Source organism: Prosopis cineraria, unplaced genomic scaffold, assembly GCF_029017545.1.
Source record: "Prosopis cineraria cultivar Desert tree isolate PC_DT_omini unplaced genomic scaffold, ASM2901754v1 PC3, whole genome shotgun sequence".
NCBI classification, from domain to species: Eukaryota; Viridiplantae; Streptophyta; class Magnoliopsida; order Fabales; family Fabaceae; genus Prosopis; species Prosopis cineraria.
This window is the reverse complement of record NW_026555334.1, coordinates 2,783,081-2,808,381: the sequence shown is the minus strand read 5'-3', so window position 1 is coordinate 2,808,381 and position 25,301 is coordinate 2,783,081. Positions and strand designations below refer to the sequence as shown.

The 25,301-nt window shown below is 31.7% G+C and overlaps 1 protein-coding gene across 3 annotated transcripts in view; it reads right to left on the bottom strand.

Annotated features, from left to right (window-relative positions):
- The window catches only part of LOC129305828 (golgin candidate 3-like), a 27,403-nt gene continuing 2,102 nt past the window's right edge, over nucleotides 1-25,301 (bottom strand). The window contains exons 1-16 of one of the 3 annotated variants that reach the window (XM_054945962.1): nucleotides 16,054-16,530; nucleotides 13,390-13,488; nucleotides 12,696-12,824; nucleotides 11,444-11,641; nucleotides 10,982-11,114; nucleotides 10,825-10,889; nucleotides 9,179-9,343; nucleotides 8,979-9,083; nucleotides 8,710-8,856; nucleotides 7,511-7,807; nucleotides 7,297-7,362; nucleotides 5,466-5,668; nucleotides 2,714-2,768; nucleotides 2,297-2,482; nucleotides 600-904; nucleotides 1-196 (exon numbers count right to left, since the gene is read on the bottom strand). In XM_054945962.1, coding sequence (XP_054801937.1) covers nucleotides 193-196; nucleotides 600-904; nucleotides 2,297-2,482; nucleotides 2,714-2,768; nucleotides 5,466-5,668; nucleotides 7,297-7,362; nucleotides 7,511-7,807; nucleotides 8,710-8,856; nucleotides 8,979-9,083; nucleotides 9,179-9,343; nucleotides 10,825-10,889; nucleotides 10,982-11,114; nucleotides 11,444-11,641; nucleotides 12,696-12,824; nucleotides 13,390-13,488; nucleotides 16,054-16,281 — 2,385 coding nt within the window. In that variant the 5' untranslated portion in view covers nucleotides 16,282-16,530 and the 3' untranslated portion in view covers nucleotides 1-192. Of the gene's footprint in view, nucleotides 197-417; nucleotides 905-2,296; nucleotides 2,483-2,713; nucleotides 2,769-5,465; nucleotides 5,669-7,296; nucleotides 7,363-7,510; nucleotides 7,808-8,709; nucleotides 8,857-8,978; nucleotides 9,084-9,178; nucleotides 9,344-10,824; nucleotides 10,890-10,981; nucleotides 11,115-11,443; nucleotides 11,642-12,695; nucleotides 12,825-13,389; nucleotides 13,489-16,053; nucleotides 16,531-25,301 lie in introns of those variants that run through there. The other 2 variants (XM_054945961.1, XM_054945963.1) reach the window with 2 other exon arrangements.

The following is a 25,301-nucleotide window of genomic DNA, read 5'->3' as shown; positions in this document are numbered from 1 at the left end:
GTGATAATGATCAAGTAATATCAATTTGTAGGAGAATATTATTCATATATTAAAATAACAAATCAAACGGGTACAATACTACAATCTGATGGACCAACGAGAACTGGGTTAATGTTAATAATCACTTACAAAGGGATAAAATGATAATCTCGGCTCAAATCCAACTACAGCTTCAAATGCATTCAAGCAGTCCTACCTGAGAGAGCATATTGTATGCGTTATCCATTTATTCCTTTTATTTTTAAAGGGCAAAGAGTCACATGATCCAACATTACAGTGTTATCCATCACACCAAAGATTATCATATCCTTATATATCATTCTGGCAAACTCCGTATTATATACATTTAAATGGTGACATTGCACTACATATACATACATATATGTATGTATATATAAGCCTTGTACAACAATAAGATTTTCAGAACTATTTATTGTATAAGATAATCCACAAGACACGGGGGCTTTTCACTCGTTGAAATGAGGCATATTGAATGTGAAAGAATGAATTGAACCAGATTGCATTGCATGGCCACTATTCAACAAACAATGATCTACACTTTCTACCAATTACATATGATCCAACGTATACTTTAGTACCTTGTAGGCTGTGTTGCATTTGTAGTTTTGCTATCTGACGGCGTGAGAGGCACTGTTGAAAACTCGGAGCTGAGACGTTCGGAGCGCGGGAAATTTCCGTGCAGTGGAGGGCTGAGATTATGGTTAGATGATGAACTCATTGATGAAACAGATGCTGTTCCGGTGGTTGGTCTTTGACTGGAAAATGGCGGCAGAGTAGTATTTGGACTTCCATACAAGCCAGTACTACTGTTTTCTGCTGAATCTCTCTTCTCTTTTTCTTGTGTTTCCTTGAGCAGAAAATCAACCCACATATCTGCAAATGACTGAAAGAAGAGGAAAAGTACTTAGAGCTACTACACTGAAGATGCAGAATGAAAACTTCACATCAAAATAAATATTACGAGGTTTTCAAATGTAGAAAACCTAGTCACATCTAGTTTGAGTCATACAATTAACATTCGTGAGAAGACCACATTAAGATCACAGCAGGCTGCTCAAAGACCTGTTTGTTTGTATTCCCATTAAAAAAAAAAAAACAGTTTTGCAATACAGTCTTTAAATTTTTTTTTCAAAACAAAATAAAAAAAAAAATCTGTTTGATTGTGTTGATTTAAAAACAATTTTAGAATTACAAAATGGCCAATAATGACCGATTGTCGACGGTTAATGATGGTGGATTATGATAGAGATTAGTTAAGTTAATTGTAGTTTTTAATAACCAAATGTAATGCATTTTAAAACAAGAAAAGTAAAATGAAAATAGCCTTAAAATGTCTTTATTTTTTATTTTTAAAAATAAAAGTGAGCAATTTTGGAAACACTTAAAATTAAGGACCTATTTGGTTTCTATTCTCATTTTTTGCTTTTAAAAACTGTTTTGTAACACAATTTTAAAAATTATTTTTCAAAACAAATAAAATAAAAATATTTATGGTTATGTCAATTAAAAATAGTTTTATAATTAAAAAAATGAACTGATAGTGATAGTTATAGATAATTAATAATGGTAATTAATAATAGATATTGGTCAAGTTAACTGTAATTTTCAATAATTAATGTAGTGTATTTTTAAAACAAGAAAAATAAAATGAAAACAACTTAAAGTTATTTTTATTTTATTTTATTGTTTTTAAAAACAAAAAATGAAAACAGTTTTAGAAACAATTAAATGAAAATACTTATCCAAAAAAGTTTTTAAATTTTTCTGTTTTCGAAAACAAAAAACAAACAGGACCTAAAACACTTGTTCAAGCAACTTTTTTATTTTTCATCTTTAAAAACAGAAATCAAACAGGCCCTCTTCACTTCCTTCTTGTCCCACCCAGGTAAGAAGAACATGCATCTCAATCAAACTCAAATGACCCAATCTGTTCCTCTAAACTCAAAGTTCGTGCACTATGAGGTGGAGAGGTGGGGCAAATGACAATTAATGGAAAAATCGATAGTCGGTAAGATACAAGTAACTAGATAATAACCAATCATGTACTAGTTAGTAATCATGCACTATGTTTGTGTCAACTACACCTTGTGCTTTAGACACACCCAAGCTTCGTAAGCACAACATATGATGCAGTAACTTGTTTTTGAGTAAAGAAAAGAAGTGCCTTTCCTCTTGACTAACCAAACAGGGTGTAAGTGCACAGAAGTTCCACAATTTTGCTAGACAAGTCAATGCGCCAAAGGGAAAAAATTACAGCAGACCCAAAGAAACTCACCTGGTTTTCGGATCCCACATTTGCAGCTGCTTCAGCAGGACTACCCGCCAAGATGCCTCCAACCAGGCGACCAGGTAACCCAAGAACTCCACGGACGACACCTTTACCGGCACCCTGTTGAGCAATACCTATCCTTTGCTTGTCCTCATCAGAGAATCCTAGCATGCGAACCATGAGATCCAAAACCTGTCCTCAAATAACAAACGTGAAAAATTAATGTGAACATAGCATTATAGAGGCTGCGGATATAAGAACGCAAGTAGCATCAGAAGCACTGGATCTAAGTCAATAAATGTATACCCTCCTAGCACAGGCGCAAAAAAACCATGCTAAATGATTGTAGAAACAAGGGTTTCCTTCCCATCCTTATAGTTCCAAAATGCATAAAAAGAAACTGCAATTCAGGAGGATACATACCTCTTTGCTGTGATTCCTCTGGAAATAGGTTACAAGTAACTTTATAACAATGCGCCTGACACCAATATAAAGCAAATTAGTATGAAAGTTACTAAAAGACAAGAACCCCCGCTACAAAATAGAAATTAAATTCATATCTAGAGGAATTCAGTGATGAACCCAAAAGGCGCAATGAAAGCACTAGTGCAAGCTTATTTAGTAGAAAGAAGACTGGCAAGGTGGCTCCATAGGAGACAAATAGAGAATAAAGGTGGCATGGCATAATTAACTCTAGTGAGGTCCAGAAGTAGAAGAGAGAGTAGTAGAAAATCAATCAGCTAGGTATTTTAAGAGGGTCTTCTGCAGGGAAAGGCAAGGAAGAATTCAGATTGTTCATGGAGAGGCTAGTAGCTTGAATGCTAGAGGTGAATTCTATCGCTAAGAAATACTTAAAAACAGAACAAAGCTTCACTAAATTAATATGAGAGATATATTTCCCAGTTGGTCTTTAGCAACCTGCAACTAGACCTCAACATGCATGGCAAGATATAAGTATGGGCTTCATCACCTGTCTTCCCAGATCTTAAAGATTTGACACTATTATGGTGATGGTGGAATGTTTACCAACTATGCCCATTTTTTTGCCTCCATCATTACTTTCTCCAGCAAAGGATGTAGCATCTGGTTTAGTTCAGGAAGTGGTCCATTCAAATGGATACTCCACATCCATTGTTACAGATTTCAATAGGGTGTTTATTGACCTTTTATGGGTGCAAATTGTTTAATTAATCTGGCACAGCTATCAATTAAAGTTCTGGTTTCACCATCAAACATGTGTTTTACAAGCTATAAGCCACAGCAATAGGTAAAATGGCTTAGTTGGGTTAAGTACTGATTCAGCCCTATCTATAACAGATCGACTAGCCTCACTCCCTTAAAAGCTCTTTATGGCGAGGACCCATCCACTTTCTTCAAGCCGGAGGATGACCTTGATGGAACTCAAGCTCCAAATGATATTAAAATTAGCAACAATCTAGCAGGGTGCAAGTTTTACATATGATTACAGAGAAAAATAAGAAGTAAAGAAAGCACACACTAGCCTTTACGAGGCTAGTCTCTCCCACTTCACTCGATGACTTTTTACCCTATTCTGACCCAAAACCCACTATACATACCCTATTTTGAATCTGTAATCTGTTTTTGCTGTCAGCATCATTTCTGTAGTTGTGTGGTCCAATATTCTGTAGCAGAGGTATATCTATAACCTTTGCATCAATCCTTGTTTGCAGATATGCGTATCTGCATTTTGGCTGTAATACGGGTTTTGGGTTGGATCTTGTAAGCTGGTATAGTGTAATATTTTTTTGGTGGAACAATAACAACGTTCCCCAATTTGTTTGCTTTCTGTTTATATGGTTCTGAGTTTAAAATAGAAACTTTAGTGGGTCCCAACAAAGAGTAGTTCAGAGATTGCTCAGATGAAAATGAAGAGCCAGGCATACAGAAGACATGATGTGTACTATGCAGTTGTGAATAATCAGCCAAAGTAATTGGAATTAGACCTAAGTATTGGAATCAGACCTAAGTCCTAACACAATTCCAAATAGGAAAACTTCAATCATTTTCATTTTTTTTATAGGAAAAAGGGAGAGGTAATATATATCCTTAAATATTAATCTGTAGTGCCCATGAATCCCAATGACCAAGAATTGGAAACTGACATGGTAAGGAACTATAATATTGAATATCCTAGAAAGATTGAATTTTATGAACTGCTCATTCAATTAATCTCATAATCTCAAATCAAATAATGCGAGACAAGGGGTTTTTTATGTAATGCCATTTTAAACTTAAGTCCCTAGCTAAGAAAACTAACAAAAATTGAGTCCAAGAATTTATGGTCCTTATAAAATTTACAGAGTATCAGGCAGCAGTTTCTGACCAAATACATGGAATTGCAACCTGAAGCCCTAAATAGAACTCTACTAACATGTTTGGAACCATGTCTTTGGAATGCCAAACGTGGTTTTGACAGAAGTAAGAACAGTGTTGCTTTTGACAAAACGTTATCTTGGAACCACGCCAATATAGTTCTAAACACATTCCAACTAAGGGACAACTTGAAGTCTCTGTCAAATGGACTCACTTATCAGAATATTATAACACATGGGAAGAGTATGATGCCATTCGATCTCAATTCCCTGGTTTTCAGCCTGAGAATAAGTAGCTGCTAAATGGGGAGAGGGCGTAATGAAAGCACAAATGTGTACATTTATTCTAGAAGAAAGAAGGCCATTGGGGCAGCTACACCAGATAGAGAACCAACGTGCAGTGACATAACTACTTTGGTGGGAACCAGAGGTCTAGAAGAGAAAAGGTATGAGATAATCATCCATGACATGTGTTTTAAAAAGGTGCTGCATTGCCAAAGGGAAGTAGGACTTCAGTTTTTTGTAGAGAGACTAAACTCTTGAAGGCTAAATTCTTTCATCCTATTCTCATCTAGTTTCTTATTTACATTCTGTAACCCCCACAGCTACTGTACACACTGGTAGAGTTAAATTCAGATTTTCTCACAGAGAAATACACATAAACAGAGTAACATTCATCAGAAACTTTTCGTTAAATAAAAGATCAATAGATAAATTTGGAGATCAATACCCCCTTGCACAAATTTGTTTCGTCTAATACAATCAACTATAATTATGCAAGAAACCAAAATCACAGCCAAGCTGATATGAATATAATAATTCAAACCCACAAGCAGGCTAACCTGTCAACAAGAAAATCTGAATCCACAGACATCCTGTTTAGCCGTGTCATACTCTGCTCAAGAGCTCGCCTCAGTTTGGCATTGTCTTCTTCAAGCTTGCTAAGTCTAATTCTCCACTCCGATTGAGCCTTCTCAGACTGTGAAAGCTTGGCCAAAATTTCGTCCCTTTCACCCCTCAATACTTCTGCTCTGTGATCGGCATCCTGTCAGTAGCATGACCAATTATATTATTGAACTAGAAACTTCAATATTTACCTATCAGATGTAGTAAAAATAAATATATTGCCCCATTAATATACTTGAGAAAGAACTTTCAAGAGGATGACAAAAAATTATAATCACAACTGTTATGGTACTTAGTTGAGAAGAGAGAAAAAAGGAGAGGAAAAGAGAGAGATAACGAGAATAGAGAAGCAATCTGAAGGGTGCAATCTTATTAGAATCGAATTCAAAAACCAGTACAGTACTGCCTCTTATTTATAGGCATTATTCGGTTCTTAATGAACATCCTAATCCATCCAAATCCTACTAATGTCATTCAAATTCCATTTTAAATTCTAACAATCTATAAGAATAACTAATTTCTTAATTCTTTTCTTATGTATAAGAAAACTCCCATGTCTTCAAAATATTTCTAACCACTGATTAGTAAAACCAATTCCAAAATTGCACCTTAACACAACTAAGACTCAAGCGGCTAATATGCTGACTAAATCAAAGGCTAGAGTAATGTTTGAAGAGTTCAGTAACAAGTTGGGAATGATCAACATCTATTCCCTAGCTTGAGGAGGTGATGGAAATCATGGTACTAACTAACCAAGATTTCACTCCATGATAATATGCTTGTTTATTTATTTATTTATTTTTTTGTATTTCAGTTTTATTTGTTACCCGCTCTGTAGTTATGATTTATATTTCTTTCGTTCTACAATATTTAATCCTAGCTAGATGAATCAGATCCTATCAGTTAGAATCTCCAAGAATTCCAAGGCTAGATGACGAAGGCCTGTTGCCTCATATCAATATATTTTTCCATAGTTGCAAAAATAAGCACAACAGCCCAAGATCACGTTTTTCTTTTTGGCCACTTCCACATTTTCTTGATCATCATACCTCCGAGAGAAACAGCTCTAATGCCAATTCATAGGAAACTCCTCACCACACAAACACTATGTGCCTACAGAATACCAAAGTAGTTTCAAGAATAAAAAGGTTAGCCAACGTTCAAGAACTTGTCTCTTTCCAACAACACCTGACCAAAATTTTTTGGACCCCCTTCCTTCTCAGTTTTCCTCTTTATATACTTTTGTCAAGTAATTCTTTTAACTTTCACCCTTCATTATCATCCCTACTTACTGCTTTTGCTCCTCTACTTTCTGTCCTCCCTGGTTCCTAAACTTTGTGCCTTCTTCTGGATCAGTAGCTCCCCCTTTACTGTCCTTTGTCACCCCCATGCTTCCTTTTCACACTATCTGATGTTATACTATTCGACACATAGTAGTACATCTCATTAAAGGATATTGTGCTGACAATTTTTATCCTATTAGAATCCTAAAGATGGGCTCCCAAAAGCAAATAGAAGTTATCCTACCAGCATAGCAACAATAGTAACACAAGGATACAAGATAAAGATGAAGTTCCATACTAATAACAAGATGAAAACTAAACTAAACTGAATAAATTCAGCACAAAAGTGGGGGCGAAACAGCCTTTTTATCTTGCGATTTCCAATATAATTTCAGTGTAAAGGCCAAAATGTTGTTAACCTAACAGATTTAAAGAAAGAAAAGCTGACTATAGATCATACTTCAAAATGATAAGAAAGTCATACTTTCAATTGTTGAGAAAGTCTAGCTGATTCTTCTCTTGCATGAGCCATCTCTTCTTCCAAATGTTCCTAACCAAACAAAAATACAGATGTAAGATACCCCATACAACTATGCATAGAAGCACACAAACTCTGGCACAATAATGAGAAAAAGTGCCAATAACCCAACTAAAACACATTAATGTCAACCAACAGAATAGCTGTCCAGTTCTAATACCTTGGCTTCAATTTCAGCATAATACTGCCCAAGAGCTGTCTGTAGATTTAAAAGTTCAGTATTCTTAGCATCTATTATGCTTGTACAGTTTGCAAGCTTCTTGTTCAGATCATCAATGATTTCCCTGGACTTAAGGACTTCACTGCCGCTTGCCATCTTCTGTTCCTCGTGACTTGCAATTGCCTGCTTTAGACTCTTTTCAAGATGAGAAATTTGTGCCCTTAGAAAGGTATTGCTTTCACGTAGTTCCTCAATGACTTTGCTATCCTCATCCATTTTTTGTGATTCTTCAGATTCCTAGAGAGCAAGCAACAAAGAAATCCTCCTTAGTTATGATTTCAAATAGGTTAACATACTGAATCCAATAGGAAATCATGTAAATAACTCTTCTAAGATCATCGTATGCAAGGGGATGATATATTATTGAAGCATTAGATGGTAGTCTGAGAAAGGAAGCTTGTAAATAGCAACTTTTGAGGTCAAGAGCATGGCTAAGAAATGAAGCAGGTCATGAATTCAGTATTATTGAACAAACAAAAAATAACTCAACCAACTATTATATCAAAATGAAACCAATAGGGCTTGCAGTTATATTAAATTGTCCCTGTATTTAGCATTACAAAACTGATTAACATATATTTCCATAGTTAATAGGAATCTAATCCTATGCTATATCTAAAATTCCAGCTGCCATATTCATTCTGGCTAATACTGTCTTCCATTCCATACATCCCTCCAATATCTAGAATTTCAAAAGTGTTCACAGCTGAGCCATCACTAAGATCAATAGATGTACATTTCAACATGCATATTTCCACATTCATAATCGCAATAAGAAGATAATTGGGATAACAGAAATTGGTGAAAAGCAGCTCAAGCACTAATGAACAAGATTTCAGCTTTACTAACTTTTGGAATAGAGACTGTAAACCTAACTCTGTAAACACATTGTCTATAAACCTGTTTACATGGATACGAACTGGTTTGAGTTCATCTGGAGCAATAACAATGCATACAAAATGACATAGAAGTAAAAATGACAGTATCAAGAGAACTTGTCCTCTGCTTGTCTCTACTCAGCCATAATTAACTCTTCTTTAGAAGAAACAAAATACAAATAACAACAACACCACCACCAACAACAATAAAATCAACAAATAAATAAACAAACAAATAAATAAAAGTACAAAGAAGGAAACCTTTTCCAACAAATGCTGCTTAAGGCGGGTCAATTGTTGTAATGCTTTGTCCCTTTCACCCTGGGTTTCCTTTAAATCTTTACTTAGCTTTTGCAAGGATCTTTCCATTTCTTCCTTTTCTGGAAAACTTTTGGAAGAATCTGGCATCTGTTTCCAAAAGTAAATGTCCCGATCCCCCCCCCAAAAAAAAAAAGAAAAGGCATATGTTATTAACATAAATTTTAATCTGTAACCAATAAAGTAAAAAATATTATGAAGCTGAGGTCCACCTCACTCATACTGCTTGAATCCATCAGAGAAGCATCTGCTGGCATTTTACCAGTGAAAGACTTCTTGCTTGTTTCCAGTGCAGTCTCAAGCTCCTTCTTCTCGACCTAGTAACAAAGGATAATATGATCACGTCAGAAAAGCATGATATACAGTGGCTGAATTACAATCATAGAAATAAAGCATTAAAAAAAATCCCAACCTTAAGGGTGACATTTTCCTTCTCGAGGCTTTTGATTAATTTTTTCAAGCTATCTACAGCATCTGCATCTTCATCCTCCCGTCTACTCAACTCCATTCGCAGACACTTTATTTCTGATACTTTCTCATTCAATTCATCATGTATTTTGCTCATCTCCTTTGATGTCTTCAAGCAATAACATGATTATCATGTATTAGACAACCAAAAACTAGGAAAATCAAACCATAAATATGAGCATGGAAAAAGCATCAATGATTCTACAATATAGTTCATTCATGCAAACCAGGAAGTCAAGTTATCCTTCCTCGGATCCCAAAACATCATTTGCAGAAAGAGGCTAGATGGAAAATTTGAAGCATTGGAGAAAGAATCAATCTTTATTATGACATTAGTAATTTCAATTCAAATTGGTATCATAAATTGCAGGAGCAACATGCTTTATTCCCTTACATTAAACGCAACTACTTAGTGAGCCACGTCCTCAAACAGAATTGATATGGTATCAGTATTTCGTAAAACAGGAAACTATAGAGGGAAACATATCTTAGTGTGAGTTATTATTAACAGTAAAATCAAGGCAGTCACAGGTGAAAGGCGCCCTGTAGAATGCCTGAAATGAGAACTGCTAGAAAGGTGCTTGCTTGCCCTAGGAAAGCAAAGCAGTACAATAAGAAAAAAAAATATGTATAGACAAAAAAAGACATAAACATATAAATGAAAGGATAGATAATTGATGACTCTAGTGCTCCCAATTCCCTCTTCCGCTCCGGGTTTGTTTATATTTGTTTAGGTTACAAAATCTTATAAACTATTAACTAATATAATATTTTAAATATTTACTATCCTATCTTATCCAATATTTTAAATTTAAAACTTCCCTTTAATATCAGAAAATTCATTAATATTTTAAATTTTAAATTTTCCTATATTTTATTATAAAAATTTCCTATCTTAGATTTATATTTTAGATATAAAACAGTTTTATATTTAAACAACTAAGCAAATATTAAGTGGACCAACAGCATAGACCTAATAATATAGAGAGGGACCAACAGCAACAACAGCATCATGCTCATTAATGCAAAACAAGAGGGGTCAGCAGCGTCACTCCTCAGAAAACAAACCTTCAACTGACATTATCGGATAGACACCAAAGGTACTTGCCTTATACCCATCAAAAGGAGCCCAAGGCGTCAAGACTCAAGAGGCGAGTGGCATTTGGTGCCTGACTAAAGCTAGCACCTTGCCTTATGGCTTAATAACACAGTAAAATGAATACAAACCCACAATTTAAAATGGTACTCCTGAAGGATCTAAAATTTTTCCAAAATAAAACTGCTTTTGATTGATTGTTTCGTATCACTATATTATATATGTAAGGACAGGCCTGCTTAAAAGCACCCAGACACTGATGCAAATTTAACTATGACAACAGAAAGTGACATCACAGGTGCATAATATGCTGTAAGTTTCAATTTTATAACATGCATCTATAATTTCATGTCAATTGCCCTCTTTAAGTTATTATTATGTTATCTCAATAAGATAAGCATAAGCTGTGTGGTATCTCAAGAACAAGAAATGTCTGATAGAGTTAATGCATCATGCATTCATGCTGCCAATAAATCAAATGAGACATAACTCACTTTGTCTATTTCCATCTTCGATAATTTAAGCTCCTCCTGAAGGGACTTGTTTAATGTCACTTCCGCTGTCATTGAAGAAAAATAAATTATCAGTCAACTTTTAAACATATGTGCAAAATTTTGACTAGATATTCCAAATGTAGAAGAATAAAGAGACCTTGAAATTGTAGCTGAATTTTTGCCAGTCTATCACGTTCCTTCTCCAGTTCTGTATTCAATTTTCTAATCTCAGAAGTATGTTGTGCTGCAACTGTGGAGCCATTTCTTCCGTCCACCAACTCTGCAACCTCCTAGAAGGCATTCATACATCTGTTGTCAAGTTCACTCATTACTAAAAATAAAATTACAAATATAAAAGCCTAGTAAAATAAATGAAAATGGCCAGACAGAATAAAATTTGCATTTGAAGAAACAAATGAACAGCCATTCTCCTAGGTTGAAAATAAAAAAAATAAAAAAAGCAAACTCAGTGTCAAGGACTTGAGAAAGAAAATATATACTACAAAAGTTATTTGCTAAAAAAATCAACTTTGTGAAGGTTTATAACTAATAGCACCTCAGTTAATCTTTTACATGCATTGAGTAATTATGAATAAATAGAAACCTAAAATCACGGTACCTTGTCCTTTCCTTGCAAATCAGACTGTTTAGGTTCCATCTCATTTTGAATGGCATCAGAATCCAAAGCAGATATGATTCCATTGTTCATAGATTCCTTTCTTGAAACAACACCATTGAGCTTTGAGCTTCCAGCATGACGATTTTTTACATGAGATGCAAACTTATGATGTCGATTGGAAACTTGATCACTACTTCCCTGCAGAAGTATTCAAGAGTGGTCAACAAGGATTAACATAATTTGGCCAAGACTAAATATGGTACACAAACAAATGATTTCACAAGATCAACAACAAACCCTCTGGAACACCATAACATTTCCATGTCAAACCACATATCTCAAATTAAGGCACTCTTTCTTTGCATATATAGGTCAAACTACTCTATTCCTTTTAACTTTTTTGGCTACAAGATATCTCCCTTAAAGTTCAAACTGTCACAAAATAACTACTCAGAAAGTTTACAGTAGGGTTTGAAGTAGACAAAGGTCAGAAATAGTGTTGACCTCACCCTAATACCAATCCCAATAATGCCACTTCTTACCATGATTAAGGAATATTAAATTCCATAAGGTGGCATTTGGCTTGATGGATTTGGATTTTAGATTTAAAATAAAGTATTTGAGTAGTACAAAAAAATTCAAATTCGAAGACAATAAAAAGAGGTAGATGGAAAATGAAAACGAGAAGAGAACATGAGGATTAGAGTGACTGACATTTCAAATAACTAGAGTGCATGGGACATTTGAAATCACAAAGGAATTTATAATAAAATATGGATTTAAATTTGGATCAAATCCAAATCCATAAATTTGTATGGCTCCAATGGCGGATTTAACACAAATCCAAATACCCCACATCCAAACGTAGCATAAAATCTTTCTACCCTTTGCCAAATATTAAAACAGAGACATAATTGCAAACAAGTGTTGCAAGGCAGATGAAAAACCCACAGATCACTGAAATGTTTGGCACAAAGCAGTGATCCATCTCAAAATACAAGACATGACATGACTGCTAGTCCTCAAAACTCAAGGAATGCATAATGAATAAAACCTGGATGTTTATGAGATATTTTAACATTATACGGCATCATATCATTCAAAATGGGTGCAAAAAATATTTAAAATTTCACATGGGCACCATCAAGCATCATCAAATACCAGAGATTAAACAAAAGACTACAACAGGTTCAATAATTGAATAAAGCATATTAAACCCCACAACAAAGTTTGAACCAGAATGAAAGATTACCTTCACTGGATCAGTGCCCTTTGAAGATGCTGCAGAACTATCATTTCTGGAGACACTTAAAGCTTTACTTGTTGACTCCAAATTTTGCTTTAATGAGCCATTTTCGCTATTCAATCTGACAATTAGGTCCTGTTAAGTTGAAATGATTGGACAGTGAGACATATCAAATGCATTCAAAACCCAGAAAAGACAACGAGGAAATAATAATAATTATATTGTCAAACAAATGTCTATTCATGCATGGATGTTAATAGCATTATTTGATCCATGCAACTAACTTTACTTTGTAAGATAAGGCATGTTATTGTAGTTGTTGTATTGTTAAATGTTTGCAACATATCAGTCTATAATTTTTTCCTCTTTTGGGCAAGGGAGGACCATGGACACACATTAAAACACAACCAAAAAATAATAGCAACACTTGTTCCTCAAATGATGCATTCCAGCTGAGTTCGCTTTATTTGAACAGACCCAAGGTCAGGTCCTTCAGGATATCAAAAAGCCAAAATCACACAAAACCAGTAACAGTGCTCTAGGATAATAACAATGATATGGCATATAATGTCGTAAGGTCACCTGGCAGCAAAAGAAGCAGCTATTTGAAACAATCTTACAATCAAGCAGCTCCAACATAAGAAACAAGAGAAAAAGAAATCTCCAAAACACTAAACATATAAAAAAGAAATTTCTATACCTCCTTTTCTTTTAGTAAAGATGCATAATTAACAGACAGTGCTTTGATTTCTGCCTCAGATGCCCGAAGTCTCTTAATCTCTGATTTGTAGTGTTCAATCTGCAATAAGAAGATCAAAATGAAAGAAATGGCATCACTTCATAAAAAGGTCAAGGAAAGAAGAAAAAAACAAACCTTGAAAGCAACAAAGTCTCCACCAATTGGCACCAACTTTTTGAACAAACAAGAACCAATTTTTTAATGTGGAAGAATGGCAATATGGTGAGGAAAAGTAAATAAACGCACAACTGCTTTGTTGGTAAATGAGTGAATTTGCGGGAAAACAAGAAAAGCCACTTTCACAGGCAATCTAGGAATTCAGAATTGAGAATGTTGTTTAACCCCTAATACTTGTTCACTTCTTCCTTTATCTAGTCAGACTAACCTGTTCCCAATCAGGTCATTTCTTTGAAGTAAAAGGAAAACAAATTACTTAACCTGTTTTGATGAGATCAAAACCAGCATATTTGGAAACACACCCAAAACATATTTTGGAAAGGCAAGTACATAATGCATTCCAGCCCCCAAAATTTGTTCCAGCCTCAAACTACCATGTTTAGGATCCAGGCCTAAATTTCATGCTGGGCGGCTAGACTGCATTATAGCATCCTAGAATAAAAGTAACTATTCCTAGTTTGACTTTTTTTACAGCAATTTGGATATAATAATCACACAACGCAGATCTTCAGAGCTAAAGGGAGAGACGTGTGTTTATTTGTTGTACTGAAACTGTTGTGCATTTATAATTCTGAATTGTTAGTTAAAAATAGTTAGTTAGGTTATTTAATAAAATATCCGTTAAGAGCTGTTAAGGGTATGTAAGATGTATTTAGCCGTTAGATGAGAGACTGGGAAGCTACAAGACCTATTTGTAAATACAGATATTGCTTGACCCTTAATGAGAATTATTTGGTGGACTATTCAGCTAAGTCTCTTATCTCTCTATTGTGCTCTCTCTCTCTCTCTCTCTCTCTCTCTCTCTCTAGATCTCCCTATTCCTCTGTTCTTAGCCACTTTCCCTCTCTTTCTCTTTCTTTCTGGATTACTCCCTCTATTCAAAAATATGAAGCATTTTTTAAGAGATTAGATGTTAAAAACTGTAAGGCATTTTTAGTGTTTCAAGATGTAACTCATGCATTTCTTCCAAAAATGCCACTAATGAATAAAAGCAGTTTATATTTCTTTTTAAGTAAAATACCCTATTAAATAAGAGCAAATGCAGAAAGATAGTGTTAGTTTAAAGATACTTAACTAATTTATTGGGAATGAAATTCAGTAAAAAATGCCTTATATTTTTCAAGAACAGTTAGTTTGACAGTAAAGCTAACTCAGATAAACTTAAAACAGTCCAATAATAACTAACACTAAATAGAAATACTAAAACTCTAACAACTCAAACAATGTACAATTTTACCAATTTTCCATCATTATGTTACGTATATTTAGAAACAGAATGCATATGTTTATTTAGTAATTTCACAGCCATAAGTAATTTACCTGAACAATATCCAAAACAAAAAGTAATTGCAAAGAACTACGACTGGAATTGAATGGACTCCCCACATAAAACTCTCAATTTTTTAATCAATTTTTTCAAAATGCATTCTCTTCAAGATTATCCTCCACCAATTCCCCGAACAAGTAACAGTATTTCAATAGAATTTTCTGCTTAACTGGTTACATCTATTGAATAAAATGTGACATAGATTAAGCAGTTCATACTAGCATGGACAATGTACTTTCACAGCCAATCCTGATAGTACGTGGATGCTATTCTGCATATAAAGGAGAACCAATTTTGGAGCAAAACTCACAACGCTATCCCCCCACCCCAACGGAAAAATAAATAAATAAAGCCAATTTTTAATCTATAATTTGGGATAAAATGCAAAAAATCAAAATAGGCCAACCCAAAACTTACTAAAACCAAGCGACACTTGATGATTGGTAAACATAAATTACCTAATCATTAATATAAAGAAATGAATTCATGCGGATAAGTTCATAACGTCATCGATCTGTGTATTTTCCCATTTTCTTTTCATATCCACTTGCTGACCCTCTAGACGGAATAGAGTCATATAAGACATAAATAAAACATAATGATCTGTTACTTCCCACTATGGCCCTTACACTCCTACTTCCCAAGCAACAATTGGGAATGAATTAGTGAGCAAGATTGACCACCAAAATACTCTAAATATAAATGAACAATTAATGTGCTCCGGGTTAAAATTTGAAACCATATACTATATCGTCAAAAAGACACGTTGTTCGAGAACACCCCACATCCATTTTATCCCAGACGAATATGTTAGTCTGAAACAGTAGCATAAGCACAACGAAATCATCAATGAACGTCTTGATTTCTATCTTGAGAAGATGTTCCGGTTCCTAAACTATTCAGCATTCAAAAACAAATTCAATGCTTCCCATACACAGATTACAGCAAGCAAGGGGAAAATGACTAAAACCCATATGTTCAATAGACTAACTCCACCATATTCATCCAACTAAAATCGGGCAAGCGCCTTAGAGATCCAAAAAGCATATACATTACCCAATCTTGGTAGAGTACAAATTGAAAATCCAAGCTCAAGAAAGAAACCAAGAAAAAAGTGGCACCTCAGAACTAAACGCAGCAGGATCATCCATCCCGTTTGAGAGCGGTGACCTTGGACCCAATTTTGAGTGGGCAAAACTATGAGAATTCCTCCGATCGGAGATGGGAGAATTGAATCCGTTGGGCCTGCTATAAATCTCTAGCACATCCTCGTCGTCGTCGTCATCTTGATAAACATCAAGGGCGATCTTGTTCAAGTTCTCCTTCAAATTCGCGATACTACCCCACATGATTCAAGCTTTCTATATGCAATCCAAATCCAAATACCAAATATAAATATAAGTGTCGGCACAGACTCTAGAATTTGCAGGAGATGATAAAACTTTCTACGGATCCAAGAAAAAACTTAGCCAGAAAAAGCTCTTTGAATTTTCAGGATTGAATTCGTTTAACGGTGTTCTTGTCTCGCAAGAGTGAATCTTTTGAAGTTGGGAGTGCAATTTCGTAGATCTGAGATTTGGAGGAGGAGTAGTCTCTGATTTTGGCTGAAATGAAATTTAATTTCAGTTCCTTAAGAATTAATTTTTTTTTCCTTTTAATAACAATTAACCACGTCACCTGACACGTGCAGGTGCTCTGAATAGAAAATTCAAAAAGACGTGGAACCTAAATTTGATGTGTGTGTATACAAGAAGTTACAAACTCAAACTTTTTATTTTTATTTTTTTTTTTTTTGGCCAAAGAAACTCAAACTTTTTAGAGTGTAACTCACGAGAGGCATTAATATTTTTGTCAACTGAAGTCAATCGGCAATATTTATTTATCAATTATCAATAACGCATTTTTTAATTGATATATGACATATAGAAAATATCAAATAATGAATAATGAATTGCAATAAGCATGCCAAAAAAATTTCTATGAACAACATGAGAAATTTTAGTAGATATTTTATGATAAGATAGGACCAGCTGGACTGTAAATATTATGGCCAAAGTATGTATGACTAAATAGGATTTTAAAAAAATTATATTATATAAAATATATAAATAACTAAATATGTTTCTTATATATACTATATAGAGTTTAAGTCGAGTAATAAATATTTATTCGTTAAAATAGTGAGATATATTATGTTTTTTTTTTATTTTATGGATGACTATTTATATTAATATTTATATTTATAACTAATAAATACTAAGCCTAAATAGTAATTTGACCCTTAAACTATAGGGTCAAAAGTATTTGAAATTCTAAATTTATTTTTGTATAATGCTGTTAACTTTTAAAAAATATGCAATATAGTTTTACCATTAATAAAAGTTAATTTTAACAACTAATTGATCAGAAAATAATTTCAAAAATTAGAAAACCAAGAAATTTTCTTAAACCTATTTTGTTTTTTTTGGGTTCCTTGTTTAAAATTTTTGCATCCTTTTCCATATTTTTCTTGGTATTTTTTATAATTTTTTTAATTTTTATTTATTTTTTGATCAACTAACTATCAAAATTAACTTTTATTAATAGTAGCTACGTTGCACTTAAAGGTGAGAATAGCCCAAATCTCTAATAGAGACTCACAACTTGGCTTATTTCAGGCCAAATTCAAACATTTAATTGAGCCTATTTAATTAAATAGATCAGGCTTTTTTTTTTTAAATCTAGCATATGAGCCTAACAGACTGGCTTATTTACCTATATATTAAAAATATATCAATTTCACCATTTGATTTTTAATCAATCTATTCTTTTTTATTTATAGTTATGTTTTTCATTCATATTGGACTTATTAATTTTGATGTTGCTACTTTATCATGTAGTTAGTAAATACTTTCAATTATTATATATTATAATTGATAAATCAGATTATATACTCTATACTATAGTAATCCTAAAATACATTTGAAACTTTTAAAACCAAAATGCAAATCTATTTAAAAAGCCTATCTTTAAATAAACTTTTAGATCAAGGTTAAACTTTAGATAGGTTCAAATCTAAGTTGTGAAAAAAATTTCTACAAATTTTAGGTCAAGTTTAAACCTCTGACTTACCACATAGGCTCGAGCTAATTTTGCCAAAAGCTAACTTGATCTAACATATTTTCACTTCTAATTATACTGTCTTTAAATGTTAAAGGGATACTTTGTACAAAAAATAAGTTTGGAGTCTCGGATGCCTTTAAATCTATAGTTTATTTTAGCCTTAAATAATAATGTACTGATTTTTTTATTGGAAATATGCAATAATATTATGTTATTTATTAGATATATATCTTATTTATTTATTGTATATATATCAGAAATTTTAATTAAAAAATTCAATTGAGCATTAGAATTTTCATCCCCGTTAAATAAAAATAAAATGGCATATCAATTTAACGAACTGGCAACATTACACACTTTAACTAAGTGCGTGTTTGGATATGCATTTTAATCGATTTTTTGGACCAAAAAATCAATTTTTCAATTATATACCCAAACACCAAATTATTCAGCAAATCGATTTTTTTCCAGAAAATCAATTTTCCCTATAAGAAAAATAAAACTAAACTCTCTTCTCTTCTATATTTTTTTTAATAAAATTTAAATTTTGGATCTCAAAAAAGTTAATAGTATAAGTTCCTATCAATCATTACCCTCTATTTAGCACTTACTATAAAAATAATTTAAATAAAATATTAATTGACAAAGAAAAATTAATTTAATTTAATTTTAAATTGAAGGTCATTATAAAAATTATTGCAAAGGTCCAGAGAGAGAAAGATTTTGCGTCATTTGTTATACTACTACATTTTTTATATTGCCAAAATTTTTAGGCAGTGATTAATATTTTCGTCAAATATGGCTCATATTCGTGGTATCATTAGAGATTAACTTGTATATTATCATCTTCATTAGTTATTGTAAAATTGATGTTTGATATTTAAAATTAAATTTTTCTCTTTTATTAAATTTATTTGAACTAAGATATATTGAGTTATTTATTTACATAAATTAAAATTGTTAATATTAATATAATTTAAATTTTTATAATTAATCAGATATATAATTTAAATATTATATTTTACTTTTTAAATAAAATTTAAAAAATTTAATAATATTAGATACAAATTTATCAATCATTTAATTTTAAAAAGTAATGTCCTTTATAGTAATTTATATAGTTAAAATTAATTCTGAATACATTATCCAAATATCTTCAATTATGTTAAATCAATTTTTAAAAAAATAGTATCCAAATAGATTGCACTATAACATAATCAATTATGATTAAAATTAACTATTTAATTAATTATACTTAACTGAAATTCAGATGAGCCCTAAGTTAAATTTTGGGTTAATAATCACCGTTTAACTTTGAGTATTAGAATGCTGGTTAAAAAAAAAAAAACCTTGAGCATAGAATCCTCATTCCCATTAAATAAAAATAAAATGAAACATGTAGTAATTTAATTGGGTGAGGTGCCATTGGCTCTTCCAAAAGACATTTCTTTCATTTACGAACTCAAATTTGAGATTCCATGCTTAAGATATCTTAGCCCTTTGCACTAGAATTAACACTTGATGATAAAGCCTTGTATTTTGATTGGGAGGTTTTTTTCTTATCTTTCAAAATAAGCATGAAGAGTTTATTTTTTTTATTTTGTTATCTTAATTTTGAGTATTTGTTTATAATTTTGAAGACATGTGATTGTCATCTTATCATCTTTTACTTGGATGAGACAAATATATTCAAGAAGGACTTGATATGGACCACGACTACTTAACTATTTATGATTCATAAAAAATTTACAATTTTTTGGCTGAAATTTAAAACGTTATCATAAAGACTTTTTTTTAATTGTTATTATTATTATTATAGTTCATGTATTTTCTACATCATATGAGTAATATGTAAAAAAGATAAGTGTTGTGTAATACCCTAATCAGTTAAACTTGACCAAAGTGAATTCGAACCAAATTGGGCCTTATAGAAGTTCATTTGTCCAGCTCAAGGTGTTTACAGATCCCAAAAAGTACGGGTCCTTAGGTCTTGCTTGGTTTGACTCATATTAGACTTTGTCTAATATGAGTTCTAAATGAAGAGTTGTTTAAAATTAAAAAAAAAACTTATATATTGTTTATACAATGATAAACTTGACATTAAATGAATAGATTTTGATAAAGAAAAATACTACTTCATATCTGCATACTTTAATCATGTTTTGTTTTTGTTGAGATCCAATGCCATTATGCTTTTTTTTGCTATTCTGTCTCTTCCTATTTTTTATCAGACCAAATTTTTAATCATACAAACTTATAATTTTGTAAAGTAATATATTTTTTTCCTAGCTATCCAATAGGTTTAATAGTGTTAAGTCCACCTCAACAAAATTAACAGTGTTTGAGCCAACTAATGATTGTTCTGAATATTTTTTTAAAATAAAAGGATTAACATTTAGATGGAACAAGTAAAAGAGATGGGAAAAAAAAATATTAGGATTAAAAGTAAAATGTATATATGAAATAATATATTGTTATTAACAATGTTTTCAAAATCAAACCGGACATTGAACCGAAAAAGTTAGCGGTTCACGGTTTGCATAATTCAACCGGGTTGGACCACTGGTCCAACCAGTGATGTAATAATTAAATTAAAAAATTATATATGTATATAATAATTTAAATATAAGAAAGACATATGAAATTACTATTTAGCTTAACAAAGTTAAATATTTTAAGTTTATCATGACTTAATAAGCTACATAATATAACATAATATCAAATGATTAAAAAAATTTGATAAAAAATAAAAAAAAATTTGAACAGTCCAATTTTGAAAACCGGATCCAGTTTTCAGCTTGATTTCGGCTCCCAGTCAGACTGCCGGTTCGAAACGGCTCAACCCGGCTCAATCCCTAAAATAGCTTTTTCCTCTAAACCAAACCGGTCTACGGTCTGACCGGCCAGTTCGGTTTGTTTTAAAAACACTGGTTATTAACAACCTATTCTCATACTTTGTTCAAATAAACTATACTAATTGAAAATATTTTATATTGACTGAATACTCACCAAGACTAAATAGATTTCAAATAAAAACATTAATTTTGACACCTTAAGATAGTATTTAGATTGGTAAATTTAGATTTCAAATCTCACATTCAAGTCCATGTGTTTAAAATTTTTTATCTAGGTAGTTTAAATAATAAAGGTAGTTACTATTAGGTAGTGTTTCAAATATGCATATGGAGATTAGAAATAATTAGAATTTAGAAAGGATTTCAAAATATGAAGAAATTAAGACAAAATTTGGATTTGAATAAAATCCAAAGCCATAAATTTTAAGTGCCCAGATAGGAGATTTGTAACATCCCAATTTAAATTTTAATAGTTAATTTGAATTAATAGAAATTTTAAAAATATTTAGAGGTAAGCAAATTAGTAGAAAATGATTATTAAATCTAACTTAGGATATAATTCTAAATTAAAATTAAAAAATTAATTAAAAAATAATAAAAAATATTATTAAATTATTATTATAATAAAAAAAAGAAAAGGTATTAAAAAAAAGGGAAGAAGAAGAAGAAGAACGAGTTTACTTTCGGCACCGCGTGCTGCAATCATTGCGTATATATTATAATAATAAAAAAAGGGGGAGAGAGGAAAAGAGAAATAATAAAAAAAAAGATGTGGGACCCACTGAATTTTTATAAAAACTCACCTGTTTCCTTCGTTTCTTCATTCTTCCTTGTGCGCGAGCTGAGGCTGAGAGAGCGTCTAGTTTCGCTGGTGCGAGAGATCTGAGTTTTTAAGGTAAGAGTTTTTAATAGGATATTTAGGGTGTGATTTTAAGCTTTTCAAGACTAAGTAAGTGTTCTAAAATTTTTCTTAATCATCCTTCCTCTTTGGTTTCTGAGTTTGTGGTGGTAGAAAATTTAGATTTGGAAAAGGGATGAATTTATGTTGAATAAATATAGTTTTTGAGGTTGTTGGTAGTATAATAAATGTTTTAGAGTATAAATTTATTGATGATCTTTGAATTTGTGGCTTATGGATCAAATTCTAAACTAGATCTGAAAATATATGTTGATTTATTAAGGTTTAGATGATTATTTGGGATGAGAAATAATTATTATGGCTATAGGATTATGATTCTAAGCTAGCTAGAGACTCAATTTTTAATTTTGGATATTTTAGGTCCGAATTTATGAAATAAAAAAATTTTTTGATAATAGAAATTAGTTTAGAAGCTTATTTTTAGATTATTAATGGTTATTGATAATTAAAAGAGGAATTAAAAATTTTACTTAATAGTGTTGACTTTAAATTTGTATTAAGATTGAGATTAGGAATTATGTTATATTTTTTAATTCTTATTGAATTATTTTATTAGTTTCAAAAAATTAAAACTAATATTTATAAATAATATGTTATTTGTAGATTGTATTATTGGTGAAGATTGTGGTGGGAGAGAAATTGTAAGGAATAATTTATTGAAAAAGCCACAAGGTAACCATGCTTTTAATTTGTGATTAGTGTTACTTCATGTTAATGGGTGATTATTGAGAAAATTATGAATTTTGTAATATTGTATAATTGTGCAATATTATTATGAATTTGTTTGATTATTGTGGGAGGTGTTGGGAGACTTGCTATTGTTGTTGTATTTATGTGCCACGTGGTACGCCTCTATTGGAGCTCAATAGGTGGCTTGTAAGGGCTCGAGCTAATCTACCTTTGGTCGGGTAATTTAGCACCGAGTGAGGGTTACGGCTCGAGGTTAATGGAGGGATATAAGGATGGTTATTTGTGTGTATTATAATATTTCTTATATTTTGTTGGAATTATATTATTTTTAATTCTCACTTAGTAAGCACACACTTAATTGTTTGTATACACTATCATAAATTGGCTATGGTTACTGGAACTTTTGAGTCTCATTATGTGGTTAACAATTTTCAGGAGAAGAGCCACGAGTGACACGTGGAGGAGTCCCAGAGGTTTAGTGGCATAGATCCACTGTCTCTTTTGGGTATTTGATTTATGATTTATAATGTGTTATATTGCCAATATTAGGGCTTTTTGTTTATTGATAATTATATGAATATGTAAATGTCATGCCTTTCAAACTATTTCTATTTTTGGTACACTTTGGATGATTGTAATTTTAATATTTAGTTTACTTTGAATTGGTTAAAATGGTATGATTATGAGGCCAAATAACTGACTTGTGTTGAAAATTGACTAAATATTTATATTACTTGTTGTTGGGAGTATAAGGATGGACAAATATGATTTAGTTTACTTGTTGGGAGTATAAGGATGGACAAATGTGATTTAGCCTAATGGCATGTGGGAGGTAAAAATTTATCTGAAATGTTATATTGTGTGAGTTGAAGTCAATTATAAAATATTTATATTAAAATTATTGATATAAAAATGTGTTGGGTGGTTGTACCCAAAAACTATGGTTGAGTTAAATTATAAAAAAAAAATTTGGTGTGTTATAAAATTTGTTACAAATCCAAATTTAAATTCACACACGCACACACACATCAAAATATAACAATATTAATATTAATGAAACATAATTATAATTAACCCATTACATTCTATTAAGTATCACGACATTAAATAATAAATGTTGATTGTTAATGTGATATGAGAAAAGGTAGTTTAATTATCTAACGAATGTTTGTGATTACTTAACGTTATAGTGGAAAATGCTACATTTTAATTATTTTAGGGGCAAAAATGCCACACCAAATAGTTAGGGCACTCATTGCTCCTCAAAAAATACTCTCAAGAAAAAATTGTATCTTTGTCCATTTATTTATCTGACTGCTAAATTTTGACAATAATTATATTGATCTACTGAAAATTTCAATGTTCTCTATCAGGTTATTAAAGATCAAATGCAAATAGATAATATCAAATTTTGGGTGACAATTGTTTTGGAATTTCAAATTTGTTTATGTCCAATTTTTCTAGACAAATGTGTTTTTGTCCAAGAACCATTTTCAAGGAGCACCTAATATTCTAAACTATTTGTCGTAGCAATCTCATCCCTAGAGTAATTACAATATAACATATTTGCTTTTGTCATTAAATAATTTAATGTTGACCGTTAAAAATGTTGACTAGGACTTAAGTTTGGCCAAAATGTCACCTATCATGCTAAGTGGATCTGAGTTAAGGTATATTTTTATCTTTCAACTATTTTTTAAGAAGTATCTAGTGTCCTAAATTATTTGTTGTTATAGCAATTTTTTTCCTGAAGTAACTAAAATGTAGCATACTTTGGAACCCTCCTAGCATGACATGTGTTTTGGTCAAATGTAAGTCCTGATCAGTATTTTTAACTACCAACATTAGAGTATTTAACATTAGAGGTAAATATGATACATTTTATTACTTTAAGAGTGAAATTACTATAACAAATAATTTAGGATACTAAATGCTCCTCAGAGAATAGTTTATGAATAAAAATACACCTTAACCCCATTTGCTTTTATAACGCAAGAACCTTTATTTCTTTATTGGAATTTTACAATTTTTGGTCCCAACTAAAATTAAACAGTCTTTGAGTCTTAAATATTGTTCCCCTATGATAAATAAAAAATGTTAAAGATTGATAGATTATGTTGAAAGTTTGTCCAAGTTAAGTTCATGGGCTTATTTTTTAAGCCCGGCCCATTTCTTTAGCTTATTTAGGTTAAACTTTGAAAGCATTCATTTATGTAGCCGCCTAATACTCCGTACACCAATCTTTTCTCTTCATGATTCATTTTAGATATTTGATTGTGCCTTGCCTGAGTTTTGAATTGGAGGTTGAGCGAAAGGAAGCATGGATGAAGGGAAGCCAAAAATGATATATTCAGTTCTCCAGAGAAGGAAAGGAATCCATAAACCATTAGCTACATAGAACAAAGGTAAACTTACATGGCTCTTCACTTAGTTTCATTCATTATATAGAGTTTAATTTGTGTAAAACTTTAGTATACTTTGATTTGCTTTTGTCTTTTTAAAAATGTTGAACAAGTTTGCCTATATACCCTACATCAAGGTTCAAGATCTTGACTTGTTATATCGAGTGGGTATAAAAATCAACTTGTTTATTTGTGCAGGGATGCTATTACAAATGACAAGTTGATGCATATAACTACACCAACACAATTCTTTATTCAACATTTTTCACTCTTATATTTGTGAACTGTCAAATATGGTATTGACAAGTTGCCACTTGAACTTTTTTTTTTTTAATTAACTCACAAAAGATAAGACTCACGGTAAACTTATATCTTGCCTGACTAATTAAATATTACAAGAC